General features: G+C 43.0%; 1 protein-coding gene across 3 annotated transcripts in view; it reads right to left on the bottom strand.

The window, feature by feature from the left end:
- Positions 1 to 37: 37 nt before the first annotated feature.
- Positions 38 to 17,302, bottom strand: part of PBX3 (PBX homeobox 3) — a 224,265-nt gene continuing 207,000 nt past the window's right edge. For 2 of the 3 annotated variants that reach the window (XM_040482330.1, XM_040482331.1), the window contains exons 6-9: positions 6,845 to 7,010; positions 5,490 to 5,602; positions 4,619 to 4,708; positions 38 to 1,579 (exon numbers count right to left, since the gene is read on the bottom strand). In XM_040482330.1, coding sequence (XP_040338264.1) covers positions 1,487 to 1,579; positions 4,619 to 4,708; positions 5,490 to 5,602; positions 6,845 to 7,010 — 462 coding nt within the window. In that variant the 3' untranslated portion in view covers positions 38 to 1,486. The remainder of the gene's footprint in view (positions 1,580 to 4,618; positions 4,709 to 5,489; positions 5,603 to 6,844; positions 7,011 to 17,302) is intronic. The other variant, XM_040482332.1, reaches the window with a different exon arrangement.

Genomic DNA, 17,302 nt, shown 5'->3' with positions numbered 1-17,302 from the left:
CGGCTCACGTGGTGGAGTCAGAAACGGCACCATTTAATCATGAAAGCAAAAAGTTTATTCATGTTTGAAACTACATATAGCTACCACGAGGAAGACTTTTTCAATCCAGGGTGTAATCCAGTTAGAAAGGAACACGAAACATTTTTAATACATTAGAATCACCGCCACAAATTATTTTCATGACTCAATCAGTTTCAGAATCGCATACAATACAAAAAGAGAGAAAGGAGAGGGAGGGGCCCCATTACACAGGGTGAAATATACAGTACTGAATACTGAAATCTGAATGCATCACAATTAGCCGCCTTTTTTTTTTCTTTTTTTTTTTGCATGGATTAGTAACAAGATGAAGAACATTCAAAATGCTTTCTCGGTATTTACAACGGTTTTACTGATCCTGTGTTAATTGAAGACCCGATGTTTCCACTCTTGGTTTTTTAAAAGTTGCAAATGCAACCCTGATTTTTCTTTTAAAAGATTACAATGTACATTACATTTTGTGAAGGGAAACAAAGAGTTAATTACAAGATGCAAAAAGGTAAGAAAGAGACGAACTACAGCGTGAGTATTGTTCAGAGGTAGTAAGTGAGCACACTCTAAGCTACAGAACATGTGGAAATTCTATTGGTTTGTATGAGTTCGCATGAGGTAATAAAGCTGTGTTTTGATTGGTGAGATGTATAAATACTCTTTTGCTACACTATATACAACACTCCAGAGAGCAGGGCCTTTGTGGATGCCCAGAGGACGTAGCAAACCTTGACAAGCCTGTGCAGCACCCAGTGCACGCCATACAGCCCCAGACGGATCTCGTGTTCACCTCTATCAGCAGCAAGGATCTTCATCTCTCAGAACAATCTGGATCCAGAATTTAATTACCGAGCAGACTCTGGGCACTGGTGCTTCCAGAGAGAGAAAAGATGCTACCAGTCTCTGATCTAATTATAACGTAAGAGATCGAAACGCAAACGTGACAAGGAAGATTCTTAAACAAACCATCGTTAACAGAGATAGCCAAACAGCTCCTTTATTCCAACCCCATTAGCGATATGAAAGAAAGACAATCAAAGTCCGCGATGGAAAAATGCAAGAAATTCAATTTAGGTGAGGTGAATCTTTGCATCTGCTCTAACGATTGAGGTTTAGCATATATTGTACTTTTTACCCTTAAGGCCAAGTAATTGGCAACTGTGAAACCATTAATGTAAAATATTGATAATAAATTATGATAAAATAGCTACAGGACTGTCAACAATGTTAAATCTTGGCCTAATTGGATAAAGTGCTTTTTTAACATTGTGTGTTTTTAAGTATAAATACAAATGATTATGATTCCTTTAAAAAACTGATTTACCAAGTTCTCTAATAAGACAAGGTTTTACAGTAAAGCTGTAGATGGTGGGCTACAAAACGCTTTCCTTTTCCTCCTATTGCTCTGAATGCACTTAGCAAGGCATGTCAGCTCAGGGAAAAGTGTTGCCAGAGATTAGTTAGAGGTATCAGAGTGCACACTTCCCGGGCCTTCTGTAGGGGAAGTCACAGAAGATGGAGTTGTTGCGTCCTGCCAGCCTCCATTAGCCTGAAAGGAGAAACACAGTTCAACGGGTGCACGTCTACATATTAATTCTCCTCCCCGATTTAAAATACCCAGATGACAACATGAGAGCAAAGATACATTAGCAAAATGTATTTTCTAAACCCACTTTGGCAGGAGTTTGAAGCATGTGTTAAAGTGGGATTAAATGCATGTAAAACAAATCCATCCCACCAAGTAAAGACTTGGCCATAAATCAGCGCGCTGAAGGAGGGCCTCGGCTAGTCTCAGGCTGGCATGCAGCTCGGCCTTTGATTTGCTGTAAAAAGAAAGTGACTCGGAAAGAAACCTTTTCAGGAGGGAGCGGTGGAGAGGCTGAGTGCAATGCCTCGGCAAGACCTCCGGCTCCATGAGGTGTAAACGTCAGCCCAGCCTGGTCCTCGTTTCCATAGAGAAGTGGCCCGCCCTCGTTCCATACCCGCTCGACAGCCAGCTACTGTAACCCTGGGAAATGAAGGCCAGAATTTCCTTCCAAATGGGATCTTCCGGAATGAAAATGCATGAACTGTGGAGGAGCACACTATTCAAATCTGTATTCCAATTATCTCTAACTGGGGCTCCTATTTGGGATGTTGCTACTGCTTTTCACACGCCGCTGGCCCTTCCTGCCTCGACCTGCATCGGCAATAACAGTACTCAGAAACAAATTTGCCTCGTGTCTTGGCCTATAGAGGCAATTGCTGAAATCAATGTCTGATCAGATTTCTGCTGTGGCAGACAGCTTGTCGCTACATATTTTTATGTCAGTCAAGAAGAGGGAGGTGCTGGGCTTGCGACTTGGGGAACACTGAGTGGAAGCGACGGGGCGGGCCTTTCCGGAGAGAGGGCGAGGGTGAGCTGGCTGACACCCAGCGCCTGCGGCTCAGACCAGCCTCGCGCTCCGCTGCCCGCGGACCCGGGCCTCCCGCGCCAGTGTCACTGTGGGACACGAGGTCCCCCTGCCTCCTTCACATCCGTCCGCAACTTCTGCGAGTCCATCTACAATGTCTTCTTTGAGGCCTGTGCCACCAGGCTACCGAGAACTCCGTCTAGAGCCTCCGCGCAGCCTGGGTCCGGCTGTTAGACGAGCTCTGTGCCGGCCGCTTTCCCTTCTCCCACGGCCGCTGTTCTTAGCGCCCTCTCTTTTGACCGACTGCATAGTTCTGCACATAAAGTACCTTTCCTCCCTCCAGGACCAAGAGAAAGAGAGTGGGGCGGGGGGGGGGGGGGGCCACCAAACAACCCCACAGAGATGACCAGAGCCGAAGGGACAAGGATCTTCCAGGCTTGAGGCAGATCAAATTCTGGAAGAAGAAAGGAAGACAACTCTGGAGGAAGAAGACAATGCTACGGCGATGGATTTTCCGAGCGTCCGGCGTGCAGCTGGGCAGTGACGTGCTCATGTGCGTTTGTGGGCCTCTGAGAAACCCTCTCTACCTGAACGGTAAGCTGTTTTTACCCCTCAGGTATGAAAATCTACTTAGGAGAAGAAAAACTCGTACACAGATACAAGTCTAAAGATATTCCATCTGAAGTAAACATCATTCCTCCTTTATCCACATTTATAAACAACAAATGTACAATATTTTTACCCAGCGTGGCAGCTGGAGGAGAGGTTGTCAGCAAGCATTCTTTTTTTCAAAATAAATTAATCCTTACTCTGGTGGTTTGAGATTATGCACTGTATTATACAACAGCGCCTTATCAAGCCTCATCAGTGAAGATGGAATTCATGTCTGTAAAATGCTGCAGGCAATCACGGTTTCATATTTTATCATGTTGATAAGGATATCGCACATTCTCTGAAGCATTTCAAAACACTTAAATGAAAAAGGAGAAATGCAACTAAAAGGCTTTTTATATGGTTTGTTGTGGGTTATTATGAGTTATTTATAAACCCAAAAAGAAAGATTTGACATTTCAAATGTAAAAGATTTGAGTATTTAATGGTCCTTTCTTCCCTTTACAATTGAACATCCTCAATCACTTTTGCAATCATTAATATTTACTCTCCTGGCAAGCCAAGGCCCTAGAAAGGGAGAAATTTGTCCACTTTCCTCCTGATTCTACCACCACGCTTTGGGCAGTTCATTTCCTCCCTGAGCCTAGAATCCCAGATTCCCTCCACCACTCCTCTCCCCAGCTCTACCCCGATGGCCTAATCCTCCCCTCCCCAGGCTCCCTTTCCGGAGCTGAGGCGTTTTGCCCTGTTCCATCCATGTCAGTGTGGGGTAAAAGTAAAGTTTTGGTGAATTGGTTACAAAAGTTAAAATTATTTCCTCCGTAATTAAAAACAAATTTTTTGAGAGGCTGAAAAGTGCCGAACACGTGTTGGATTCCACGTTGACAATGCGGCCAACTCACTCTTCAGAATGGAATTCTTTGTTTAGCTTGGTCTGTTGATCTGTCTGGGGCCCTCCAAGGCTGTTCCCTTCACTTGAGATGTGTTTGGGAATGTTTCCTACTGCTTGATTCTAAGATAGATAAATGACCTGTTTTATCCATTTCCCTGGGACACAGCACAGCCAGTAGGAGACGGCGTCTTAATGGGCTGATGCTCGAGTCCCTATTGATGACAGAATGCCGGCCACTCCTGGGTACCTGTGAGGACTTCTTTTCTTTATTTTCATAAAAATTTTTTTCACGCTTGTTCATTTTTTGAGAGAGAGAGACAACAGAGCGTGAGCGGGGGAGGGGGAGAGAGAGAGGGAGACACAGAATCTGAAACGGGCTCCTGGCTCTGAGCCGTCAGCCCAGAACCCGACGCGGGGCTCGAACTCACAAACCGCAAGATCGTGACCTGAGCCGAAGCCGGACGCTCAACCGACTGAGCCACCCAGGCGCCCCATCTGTGAGGACTTCTAAGGGCATCTGGGCGACATCAAGCGTTTAGGTTCATAAAACAAAGTGCGGTAAAAACGCCGCCTTCCCCACCTGCCAACAAGGTGAGAGGCCAAGTCAAATGGCCATTAATTTATTTATCAGCCACTGTTTACCTGACGCTGTTCCTACAGCTCTTCGAATCTGGTTCCCCAGAGTACTCACATTTAGGTTATGTGGACTGTACAGTGAGTTTCCTCCAAGGCCATCACTGTAGCCTCCCGTCTGATTGATAACATGACGGAGGGTATCCACCTAGAAGTGAGACGAAACAGAATTCATCATCCCAAATCTATTAAAACATCATCATTTACAAAAGGAAACAATTTGAATTATGTGTGCCACAAGGGTTTAGCATCTTCAGTGAGAGACAAATTGATCAATCAAATGTGACTGGCAGAATTTCAACAATTCTTTGCGTATTTAAACTCACACATCTTTGTTTTTCATGCCAGCCAAACAATAACATCTTCGTGGCAATGCACACTTCCCACCTACGTCAACGAAATGTGTGTGGCTGTGGGTGAACACTACTTATAAATATGTATACGGGATCTCTCCCTCTCACACACACGTACGCACGCACCTACACGCATAAATACAAGTGGTTGTTCTCAGTTAAGAGGACGAGAAAAGAGTTGAACCTGGAATATACTTTAAGCACTCAGGTTTTTTTGATTCTGACTTTTAAAAATCCAGAAAGGAAACACACGCACATGTTCTTGAACCATACGCACACACTGGCACACACGATTTTTGTTTTGTTTTGTTACAAAAGTAAGATGCACCCAACCCTGTCCATGAGCTCAAGCCAGAGCCGAATGCATTCACAAAGTTCATCAGGTTTGAATCTTCCAAAGTCACTGTTCACTTGAATTCTCATTAAATTAAACGGTGGGGCAGATGGGTCATGTTTGGAAGCACCCAGCACAGGGTCTGCACGGAGGTGCAGACCACTTCCATGGGGTAAGAGCATGGAGTTTTGAGCCCAAACCCTACCCTGCTAGAAAGGCCCCAGTTGGGGCATTTCTCCTACCTGTGATTGCACATTGGCTCCGACTTGGGACCCTTGGTAAGAATCCCCATTCAGACTCTGCATGTTCATGAACATGTCCCCAGAATTTGGGAGGTTAAAAGAACCAGAAGAACCTGGAAAGGAAAGAGTTAAGTAGCTGAATAACAGAGAGCTACACACATAATCCTCAAAGACCTAGAGGCAGGGAAAGGAGAAAAGGTGTAGAAGGGAAAGGTCGTGTACAACATAAAGCATTTCCAGATCTAAGAAGATGGAGAATAACTCCAAAGAGTTAGGTCCCGGGATTCATTTTGCAGCTAGGAAAGTCTCACCAGTGGGGAAGCCCAAATAGGAAACAAAGAGGAAATCAAAGTAAACAGAAAAACACCCAGCAGCTGGTCTGGAACCACCCCCTTGTTTTCATTTATCTCTAGGACTTGGTCATTAAATGAGCCCTTTGTCATCACGAACTGTCATGGCAATTAGGTTTTTCGGAAGCTCTTTCTTAGCCATGCCTTCTACCTAACTTTCATCTGTTTATGTTTCCATTAAAAAGAGCTGGAGTGGGGGAGGTTGGGGCGAGAAAGGGGATAGGAGAGAGGGCAGGGGAAAGACAACAAAACAAATAAACAAAAATCCCTCACTTTCTGAACTTTTAAACATATATTAAAAAGATCTGCTTAGAAAAGCCCTTGAATCGCATCTCGAGTCCATCTACTGCACTAGCTACACACCTTTCACTGTTACTCAAGTGCCTTGTAATTTTTAGATGTTTCTAACTCCATCACAAATGTCACATAAAATGTAGCCAAAATGCACCATGATACTGCAGATACGCATCCATGTATCAAGTACTATACCCCTCACAGCTAACTACCTACCAAGTCGGCACAGGTGCTGAAGAAATGCTAAGAAGGACAGCAGACTGTAGTCTGCAGCTAGATTCAGTAGAAAGCACTGCTCTACTCCCAACATTCTAGCTTCATTATGCACGGCAACAGATAAACTTCCCACTCGGGCTCTTCCATTCATTCTCTGACAGACCACTGTGGACCTTAAAATGATACATGGGACAATACAGTTAAAATAATTATTAGCGATAGCGCTTTGCATAGTTGCTGAATTCAAAACCACTATTAAGTGTAAAGGTTCCAGAATCTACCAGTAGCGAGTGGCACTCGTTACGAACAGTGGGTCTACAGACTCTGGCCATCCACTCATTCACCCATCCCAAGAATAAGCCCTGATTTTAATATAAATCTTCCATTATAAATTCACTGTGTCCTCAGTCTGGCTCTTGTTTCCTGGCCTGCGGAACAGGGTTTTGTGGCATAAGGCCTCCTGAGCCAAGTCGGGAGCGAGCACCCAGTACGCACCAGAATTTGGCGTGGTGGGCGAATTGGTCTGGTTGTTCTGCACAGCTGCGGCTACTGCGTGCGCGGCGGTCACGGCTGTCTTTGCGGCATAGAGGTTGGCTTCTTCCTGAAACTTGCCGATATTCTTCTTGTACCTGATTCGTTTGTTGCCAAACCAGTTGGATACCTACAAATTGCAAGGACACGAGTGAAGGGGAAGAGAGGTCAAAGGTGGGGGGGGGGGGAGAGTCAAATTTCCAGGAATAACTGTTGGATACCAAGGGGATGCCTCGGGAGACACTCAATTCCTAGCGTGTAATTAATCGCCTCCTGTGGCTAATGCATCATGGTTCTAGGGGCTTGGTTTCTCTTTTCGCAAACTCTCGGAAAGATACCCCTTCTTGGGAGTTAGCTGCAGTAACGCTAAAAAGGATGGGAGCGCTGTTCACTGAAAGGATTCAGTGGGTATACACCAGTTAGTATATGAACGATCAGTACCCCCAAAGTAGCTGAAAAAATGAAAGGCAACATTTGTTAAGCTAGGTAAATAATAAATACTTGTGAAGGAATGACTTATTCTTTTTGGCTCTGGAACGATTTTGGCAGTTGGACAGTAGAATCATGTTTGGTCTGCTGAAAAGAGTAACATCAATTAATAATGGATGAAAAATCCCTTTGTCTCCAGTCTTAGAAGGCACTGTGTATCTGCCAAGATGGCTGCTCAGGCACCGCCAGTTAACACAAGAGAAGGTCACAACTTGAAAATTCAAGTAATTCCAATAAGGTCAAATGCAAATACGGGGGAGCGGCACTGATTTCATCAGGTGGAATATACTTCTTTCTTTGGCAAAGTACTTATGATGTCAGCCCGTGCAAGTGGAAGAGATTTCCAAAGATGAACTTGGCAACAGGAAGATTTCATCACATTTCACTGACAGCAAAACTTTGGCCCGAGACTCATTGCTCATAGTTACATGACGTGTTCAGGTACCTGTAGCTGAGCTATGTAAAGAAACTAAAACCCACACAGCAGTTTATAAAAAGGTACCCACCTGCTATATAAAAGGTTCTGACCTCCCTTTTGTTAAAGTAACAGTTTAAAAATACTCTTCATTAACTTCTTAATAATCTGTCAAAGGGGCATGTTGCTGTAGTATTAGGCTGGGTGGGTCACTGTTTTATTCTGAACAGCTATTCAGGGGCCCTGAGGAAAAATAAGGAGCGGCAAGAGCCCTCCAACCCAATTTACACCAGTGGGCATGCTTACGGACCATCTCTGCCAAGTCTTTAATTGCTTTGGAAATAGAACTCTCATTCTTCAACCTGTGGCACTCATCCTTCCAGAAGAAGCCAGAGAACTCTGGCAAGGAAGCCACGGGAGGAAGACAATGCTGGCCTTGCTGCTGCCCACATGCTGTCGCATACTGGGGAATCACCGTGTGCACATACACAAAGGCAGGCGCACTTACTGAGGACCCATGCGGCAACTGTGAGCATAGGTTCAGCAGACAGAAACAAGCCAAAACTCATCGGGAAGTAAATATGTGACAGATCGGGACTTCCTAGCTGTTTCTGTTCCCCTATTATCCCTCCCATGCCTTAAGGACTATATGTATCACTTCCTTCCTTCAGAGCAAATAGTACTAGTTGTAACTGTCATTCAATGACTCTCTCCTATGTGCCAAGCATTACGCAGAGCCCTCTGAATACATTTTCTCATTCAATCTTAATAATCTCAGGGCTAGGAGGCCAACTGAGGTGGCTACACAGGCATAACACATGCCCCAAATCCCATGGCCTTTTCTCTTTCCTTGTTTGCTCTTTCAGCAGTATCTGACACGCCAGGGTGTGTGCGTGTGTGCGTGTGTGTGTGTGTGTGTGCGCACGCGCGTGTGTGTCTTCCCTAAAACTCAGTTCTTGGCCCTCTTCTCTCTTCTCCTTGAGCTATCTTATCCATATTAATGATTTCAATCACTGTCTCTGTGTGATGACTCCCAGATTTCCATCTCTATCCCTAACTTCTATAAAGAATTTCAGTTCTTGATATTTTAAGGACATTTACATATAAAATGTTCTGCCACAGCCTCCAGCTCAAAAGGTCTAAAATGGAATTCATGTATTTTCTTTTTCCTTCTCTGTTTTCTCTGTTTTCCTTCTCTGTTTTCCCTTTGTGTTCAGGGCATCTCCATCTCTTGAAATGTGGTACTTCCTACCTTACAAAGTCCCTGATTCCACCACTGGACGATTCTAATGAATATACAGTTCTGTATTCGGAACCAAGATCTGGTTCCCTCTCGCTTCCAATCGCTGGCCTTAAATGGTCCAACACCCAGACGGTCACAATATTAAGGTTCTCAAACAGCCTTGAGCGACTGAACCCCACTAGGTCACTGGCCTTCTCTGCCCTCCCTTCTTTGAGCTCCGAGTACTTGCAGCAGGAACACATGATCATTGCATAGGATGTGGTGGTGGGAGGAAGAGCCAGGGGAGTGCACAGGTGAGAAGGCAGTGGAGGCCTGGGCCAGGTAGAGCAGTAGTTATCGAGAGGGCAGCTATCATGGGGGAGGAACTGGCAGAATTTGCCCACGGGCCAGCTGTAGAGGTCAAGGGGAGAGGAAAAAGCCAGAGATGATGTCAATGTGGGGCCCAGGCCTCCAGGAACATGGAGACAGATGCTCTGGGAAGGATTCCTGCACCAGAAGTCAGCCTCAGTGACTATTAGGACCCATTCCCATTATATGACTCTAAAAACAAAAGTTCTGACTCAAGATTGAAAAAAGCAGCATAAAGGGATCCGCTCTGATTATGCCGGTCAAAGTAAGTCCTCTTAGACCCTACCTCATGTTTCACAAGCACATTCTCAGCTCAGGAGGCAGACCTACAGAGCTGGTTTGCAAAAAGCTCCTTCAACATATAATATCACACTAGTTTATCTGAATAAGACTGGCAGGCCTTCGAAAGAGTTAAATATTGAATGTTATCTATCTATGGTGCAAAGGGAGATAGTCCTGGTTGAGAGGGAATTCGGCATTTCTTAAGTATAATTAATGAAAATTCCCCAACTCTGAATTTAGCAACAAAGGCCCATCTTAGAATTCTCCTCTTCTAAACAATTCTCTGCTGGATTCCGTACTTTGTAGTTAATATTACCTTGACAATCAGAGAAGCTATAATACATTAATGAAACCTAGCCTGGAAAATCAGATTACAGCTTTATTAACAGTTTCATAATTGAGGAATCTGGGTACCACTGAAGGTCTCATCTCTAGCTATGCAAGAATCTTGTGTTTATGCATACCCCTGGACCAATCAAACAACAGTCATCACTAATAAAGGTTTATTTAATTCTCACAGTAAAATTTTAATATCACCAGCAGCCTGGGGAAGCTTTAGCAAGCGGATTTGCTTGACATCAGATCGTTTCTATTCTGCTAGTCCCAATACTTCTTAATCTTTAATATCAAGGCAATTAAAATTAATGGCCACTCATCCGAAGCTACTGTGGGCAGTGTTTCCTTGACATCAATTGTTTGATGGGATTACCTAGAGGTTAAACTAACAAGCAAGGTTTAATTGGAAGCAATGAAAGAAGCAGTGATCATACGTTATGTTTAACCTGCATAACCACATCTAAATGAATATCTAAAAATGTTAAACTATTTCTCAAATTAAAATATGCACGTCACATTCTGATATCACAGATTTGGGTATTGCAGCAAGCAGCTATTAAGACCATACTGCTGCAACTAAGATCAGTTTAATTAATGCAGAAATCGACACCTAAGTTCAGGAATTTCTTTCACCTTTTAAAAACCAATGGATACAGTTAGTTGCAAAAGAATCTCCACCCTCACCCTGTAAGAAGCACTAAAAGCTACAGATCACATGTGTCCTTTCTACACGGTGCTCACAGTGGAGGCAGGCTATACACACGGGACGCTAAGTGGAGCCGGGCTTGCTCCATCTCGGAACTGGAATGGTCTGTACGTTGGCCCCAGAATAGAAACACAGGCAGGAAACACAGGCAGGTGGAGAGAAAGGGAATGCACTGTCCCATACTTCTCTTTTGAGCCATGTATTGAGGATTCATGACTCTGCACTGTGCAGAGGGCGAAGGGCCAGGCAAGAATTTAAGATCAATTAAAAATGAGAATTAAAAAAGAGAGAAAGAGAATAAACATACAAGTACTTTCCTCCTTCTGTTCATGTTCATTGCTTTCAGCTCCCAGGCCATGAGTCTCTGGCAATTGGGGAAGTGAACAGTGAACATTCTGCAGGCGGCTGGTTTTCAGGAGCCCTTCTGCAAGGTCAAGACATGGCCAGAAAAGCTTCTGGTCTTGCCCATTTACTAGCCATGCGTTCGCCTAACTCCATCCAGCAGCAGACTGCCAATCGCTTTTAACAAGTCAAATGTTTTTATATGCGGAATCTAAAAAAAGACAAACTCATAGAATAGTTGGGTATATTAATGATTTGGCCCATGGTAATTAGCTGAAGACTGTTAGTTAGCAATGGCTAGCACCCATGTGTCGCCAGTGAAGGAACAAGAGATCCAGACTAGACAAATTGCCCAAAACCACACAGCAAAGTGTGACAGATCCAGATCCAGATTTCAACACCACTTTTCCCCAATTGATTTTTCCCCATCAATTTTTTCCTTTTTTATATCAATTGAGATATTTACTGAGTATCTCTTATGGTCAATACTATCCTACGTGTCATGAGGAGATAAAAGAATAAATAAACATGTACCTGTACCTGCCTAGAATTTGCTATCTGATTATAAAACAATGCTAGACACACAAAACAATTAGCGAAAATTGCAGGACGGTGATGATCCACACACCCGGGGTAACAGTACAGATTCTAAGTGCAGCAGGGATCTGAGGAAGAGAAGTCCCAGCAGGTCTGGGAAATCAGAGACTTCCAAGGTAAGGTAGAACCTGAACTGGACCTCAGCCTCAGTTCCACTCAAGAGCATTTTTACTGAGACTCCTATTTCAGAGGAGCAAAACTCTAGAAGCTCTGTTGACACAAACAAGCCAAAAATTTCAGCTGCTACCTCCCTCTTCGTACTAACTTAACTCCCTTTTCCCCTCTCAACCTCTAAACCCCTCTGTTGTGGTGAGACAGGAAGGAGCAACTGTTCTAAAGGAAAGGAGGAAAGGAGATCCAAGGAGTGTTTCTGGAAGATGTGACATCTGAGTGGAGGCCTAACAAGAGAGGAACATTCCCCCTGGGGAGAATGAAGGCACAGAGAGAGCAGGGGAAGGCACGGGTACCAGGATGGGCACGAGTTACGACATGTGAAGGACCAGCAGGCTCTGGCTAAGGAACAGGACAGGGGAGAGTGTTCTAGGCAAGGGAAAGCCTGAAGAGGCACCCTCACACCTCCCCTCTGCAAGGCTGCACTGAGTGGAGAAGTGGAAGGAAGACAAAGGCAGAGCCTTCTAGGAAGTATACTGGGGGGTGGGGTCAGGCGGGGCCACCTGAGGCCAGCCAGGTAAGGCAGCCTTCTCAGACAGGTGCCTGTCCTGTGTCAGTGGACTGCACGCTTTTTACTGGAATAGTCCCTAAAGAAATTTTGAATAATCAGGTACCCACTCACACATATTTTGTCCTTTGCACATTTTTTAAGTTGGCATCTACTATTTTTCATTATAAGTTTATAGTTATAAACAATGTTATTTCAGTATGTCATAAATGTTGACATTTTAAAATAAAACTGTAACACAATTCTTTAAAATGTATCCAACCGAATTTAAATAGCAAAGCAATTTGATACCCAGTATCCATTTAAAAAATACATAAACTTGCTCTTCTTTAACAGTCAAAAATTTTGCATCCCGTTTTGTCCTTAGAAGTGTATTTCCATTACATTTTCCTCCCATATTATCCTAATGCAATATACTTTTATGCTCTACAAAAGAAATGCATGGAAATTGAAAATTTTACACTGTTTTTATTTCCTGTAATTATAAGGCTCTCCATGTTTCATACATCTTTCTGGATTAAGCTATCATTACAATTAGTTTAAACTGATCAAAGCAATACAGACTTATTTTAATAAAAGTACTTACTTTGACCATCAAAAGTAACTTTTAAAAAAATCATTCATGTACTTCTTAATCAGAGGGGTGCAGGGTTATAAAGGGCTGGTAGAAGGGGGTTTGGTCATCAAACTTTCACACAACCCTTTGGTGGCACCGGGGAGGGTCTCACACTTTGGGGCAATGGGCCATCATATAAGGTGGGAGGATTCCTTTCACAAAGTGGAAAAATGGCAAGTGATAAAGCAGAGGAAGGAAAAAACCCACACGTCGCTTCCACAACAGCCGCTTTCTGAGGCTCACGGATTTCAGGCAAGAATATATACATACATGTGGAAAGCTGGCCGGGGAAAACCTTACAACTGCGCCCTAGTAACCTCTGGAAAATCTTTGGCTACTTTGTGGACCACTTTATACCCTAGTTTGAGACTGTTGCCTTAAGTAAACAGGCTAACTCTGGTTACAGTTTAACTTCTTTGTGTGAGTACTTGGTGGAAGTCCCCTCACCGGCTGTGCCTAGGAAAGACCTCTGGCTATAAAAACGGGGCTCATTCAGGCAACTGTTGCTATGTGTCTCTATGACCTTTTGCAGCTCTACAAAGAACAAATTTGTCAGCTCCAGGAAATAAAAAACATTTTTTAAAGTTTATTTATATATATATATATATATATATATATATTCATTCATTCATTCATTCATTTCTTTATTTAGAGGGAGGAGAGACAGCGCATGCACATGCATTGGGAAGGGGCAGAGACAGAGAGAGAGATAGAATCCCAAGCAGGCTCTGGTCTGTCAGCACAGAGTCCGATGCAGGGCTGGATCTCACCAACCATGAGATCATGACTCGAGCCGAAATCAAGAGTCGGATACTTAACCGACTGAGCCACTCAGGTGTCCCGGAAGTCAAAAACATTCAGATTAAAGAAATAAAGCTAGGTAGATAGATATGCTTTACTTATTATGTAGCATAACCATTCTGGAGAGTAAGCCATCACTATGCATATACCCTTTGCATCAGCATTACTAAGAAGTTATCTTAGTAGGGCCTGTCTACTAAGAAGTTATCTTGAGGAAATATTTAGAGATACATGTGCAAAGTGATTCACGGCAGTCTTGCTTATGCTAGTAAAAAAATAGATTAATTTATAGCACATCTGTGTATTGGAATATGATCATTGATTAAAAATCATGTTAAGGAAGAATATTTAGCGACACAGGGAAATATTCACAATATATTATAAAGAGAAGGAAAGGGCATTTTTTTTTTTCATTTCACACAGCATGAGATTTTTTGGGGGTAAAAATATTCACAGATATACAGAGGTATGTGTGTGCATACACACACACACATACACAGGAAAAAAGTACAAGGACCCGCATACCAACCAATATGTGATTATCTTTTAGAGTGGATTTATAAGCGGGGCACCTGGGTGGCTCAGTCAGTTAAGCGTCCGACTTCGGCTCGGGTCATTATCTCGCGGTCCATGAGTTCAAGCCCCACTTCGGGCTCTGTGCTGACAGCTCAGAGCCTGGAGCCTGTTTCGGATTCTGTGTCTCCCTCTCTCTGACCCTCCCCCGTTCATGCTCTGTCTCTCTCTGTCTCAAAAATAAATAAACGTTAAAAAAAATTTTTTTTAAATGTTTACAGTGGATTTATAAGCAATTTCTATGTGTTTTTCTGTGTTTTTTTTCCAATATTATCCAAATTGATTTCAGATAGGCAGGTATTGGTTATTTTTTTTTTAGTTAGAAAAATATTTTACAATGAAAAAAGGGAACCAATCTGCTTCTTAAAAATATCAGTTAGAAGTCATTTAACAATCACTAAGAGTGCACAAACTGGGCCCTGTGTTGGCCCACACAACTACAGGAGGCAACAACAATTCCATTCCTGTGATCTATCTGGAGGACAAGCTTGGAGCTTGGCAGGTCCAAGGATTCTTGAAATAATTAAAATCAGACACTTTGTAAATTTCACGCCATTAAAATTTCCCAGACTGCTTTGAAAACTCCATGTTCAAATTATAAAGCTAAACCACCTACAAAGTCTCTATAGTCACTGCAAGCCAGTTTATTAATTAGCATTAACTGTATCTTACATTTCACATTCTATCACTACATTTATCATTTTAAAAACAATGTTAAATAAAAGAGAAAAATTATTACTTCAAGACTGAATCTGCAGGAAGCAGGAATGGAGAACTTTAGAGTTCATCTTTAGTTTTGCTTCCGTGCATCAAATACGTTAGGGAGAGGATCGGCACTTGTTTGGAAAAGTAGCAGCTGACACTAAAACATCATTACTGAAACTAGGAAACTGAAAATTTATGAAGCACAAATCTTAGAAAAAATTGCCATTGTGTTTCCCCTGTTTACTTGTGATGCATACTTTATGTTCTGTGCCTAATTAAATGCAACAGATTATGAAATGTTGAAATGCCAAGTCTTGTATAATGGAACATGTAGCATATTTACATGGTAAACAATCTTACCTCTAATAAATAGTTTTTCCCTAATCAATATGTTTTCATCCCCATTATGTGATTCAATGTGAAATGAGGGATGGAAGCCAGATAACTGTTCAATTTTTAAAGTGAATGGTGTTAATAAGCTAAATCTCATTCCACTCCTCTCCTTCCCAGGGGTGCACAGTCAAGTTTATGTAAGGGCAGAAAGGCTGGACACACTGTAGATAACCATATGTGTGCATTCCCTTGAGAACCCAGAGGGCAGCTGCAGCAAGGGCTTGACAGCCAGACAGACCTGTGTGTGCAGCCCAGCATTGTGATTTCCTAGCCGTTGTTGGCTTTGTCGTGCCATCTAAGGTCCTCCTCTCCTAGTCTGCAAGATGGGATAACAATACCTACTCCTCAGCGGGCTGCGCGAAAATTAAATGAGAGAACGTGTTAAAATACACAGGACTGTGCCCGGGATGTACTAGGCACCCAGTAAATGTCATCTTTCCCTTTTCTTAAACAAGCAACAGGAGCAACAACAACAAAAGCTTCTGCTGGCTTTGCTTGCTTCCTGAGGTCACTGAGGTCAGGTCACCCTCTTCACATGAGCGTTGGATGCTGGGAGAGCGGGTCCAGGCTCCCAGTGCTGGGGGAGGGAGGGTACTGGCAACAGGGAAGAGGCAGCAGCGAGAGAAGGGAAAAGGGGGTGTTCCCCTGGATAATGGAGCATAATCAACTTCCTACTAGAGGTGGGTAACACCCAGACCGAGGGCTACAAGCTGCCACACACCTCCGGGCGGCCATTGTGCACAAACAGCGGACAGTACAACCTCTGTCTCCTCGCCTCTCCTCCCTCCTGTCCCATCGTAACCACTTGCAAGACAAAGCACCGGACCTAGAATTTGTGGAAACCTGGTTTTGGATCCTACTGGCACCTCTGTTTATGACAGCAGCCATTAAGAAGAGCTCATTATTACATGCATTATCTCATTTGGCCCTCTCAAAGACCCAGTTTTACTGATTTAAAAACTGAGGTCACAAAGTGTATGTAACTTGCCTGAGGTCACACAGTCTTTCTTGTTCTTTTTCCACTGTCTTATCTAATAAGATCGGTCTTTTCTTAGTGCTCTTCATGAATTGTTTATTCCATTTTACTTCTTTTCCATTGGCTAGGGCTACAAGAGTATATTCTACCTTGTCAGGGCAAAGTATTCTGGTTCCTTTACGGTTCAAATGTGGTTGAGCCCAAAAATCCAAACCATTTTTTTTTTCTTTTTAGAAAGTAAGTTCCAAATTCCTAACAACGGACTTGAAAACCAACTTTTGAAACACAACCTACTTCTGATGGGAGAAGTGAACAAATAGAAATTCAGTTTCCAGAGGATTTGAAATAATTTAAAACAGACTCACTTGTCAAGTACTGTATTTTTTTTTTTATTTGAGGCTGTGAAAAATTTTTATTGCCATAATGTACTGACACCCTTACAGTTTGGCTTTGCCCTTTCTACTCTATGCATGATAGACTGATAACTGCTCATGACATTCACAAAGAGGCTCATGTGCAAAAGTATATAAAACGTCAGCCTCGCGGCCACAGTACACAGAGAACAGATGACACCGTTCATCTCCCTAAAACATGTGCTGCAGGGTGGCTCTAAATTACCACGGAAGATGTTTCAGTTAAAGATTTTTTTTTTTTTAAAATTACTTCTCTCATTAAAAAAATAAAAATAAAAATGTGTTAGGTGTACAACTGAATAGATTCTATGGAAAGCCTGACAGATTTTGAAGCACTGACATCACCAGGGCGGAAGTCCCTCCTGCCAGCTGCACTTAAAGGTAGGGCCATCTACCAGGCAACACATCAGCATCCCAGATCAAAACTCGAGAGCACTTCTTAATAATGAACCAGACTTTTTGTCCGGGTAAGTTTCATGTAACAGAAAACATCAAAATTTATTTATTT

This window comes from Herpailurus yagouaroundi, unplaced genomic scaffold (genome assembly GCF_014898765.1).
Source record: "Herpailurus yagouaroundi ecotype Mexico unplaced genomic scaffold, PumYag 160, whole genome shotgun sequence".
In the NCBI taxonomy this organism is placed as follows: domain Eukaryota; kingdom Metazoa; phylum Chordata; class Mammalia; order Carnivora; family Felidae; genus Herpailurus; species Herpailurus yagouaroundi.
Note: the sequence above shows the minus strand (reverse complement) of the source record. Positions and strands in the feature narration are given on the sequence as shown.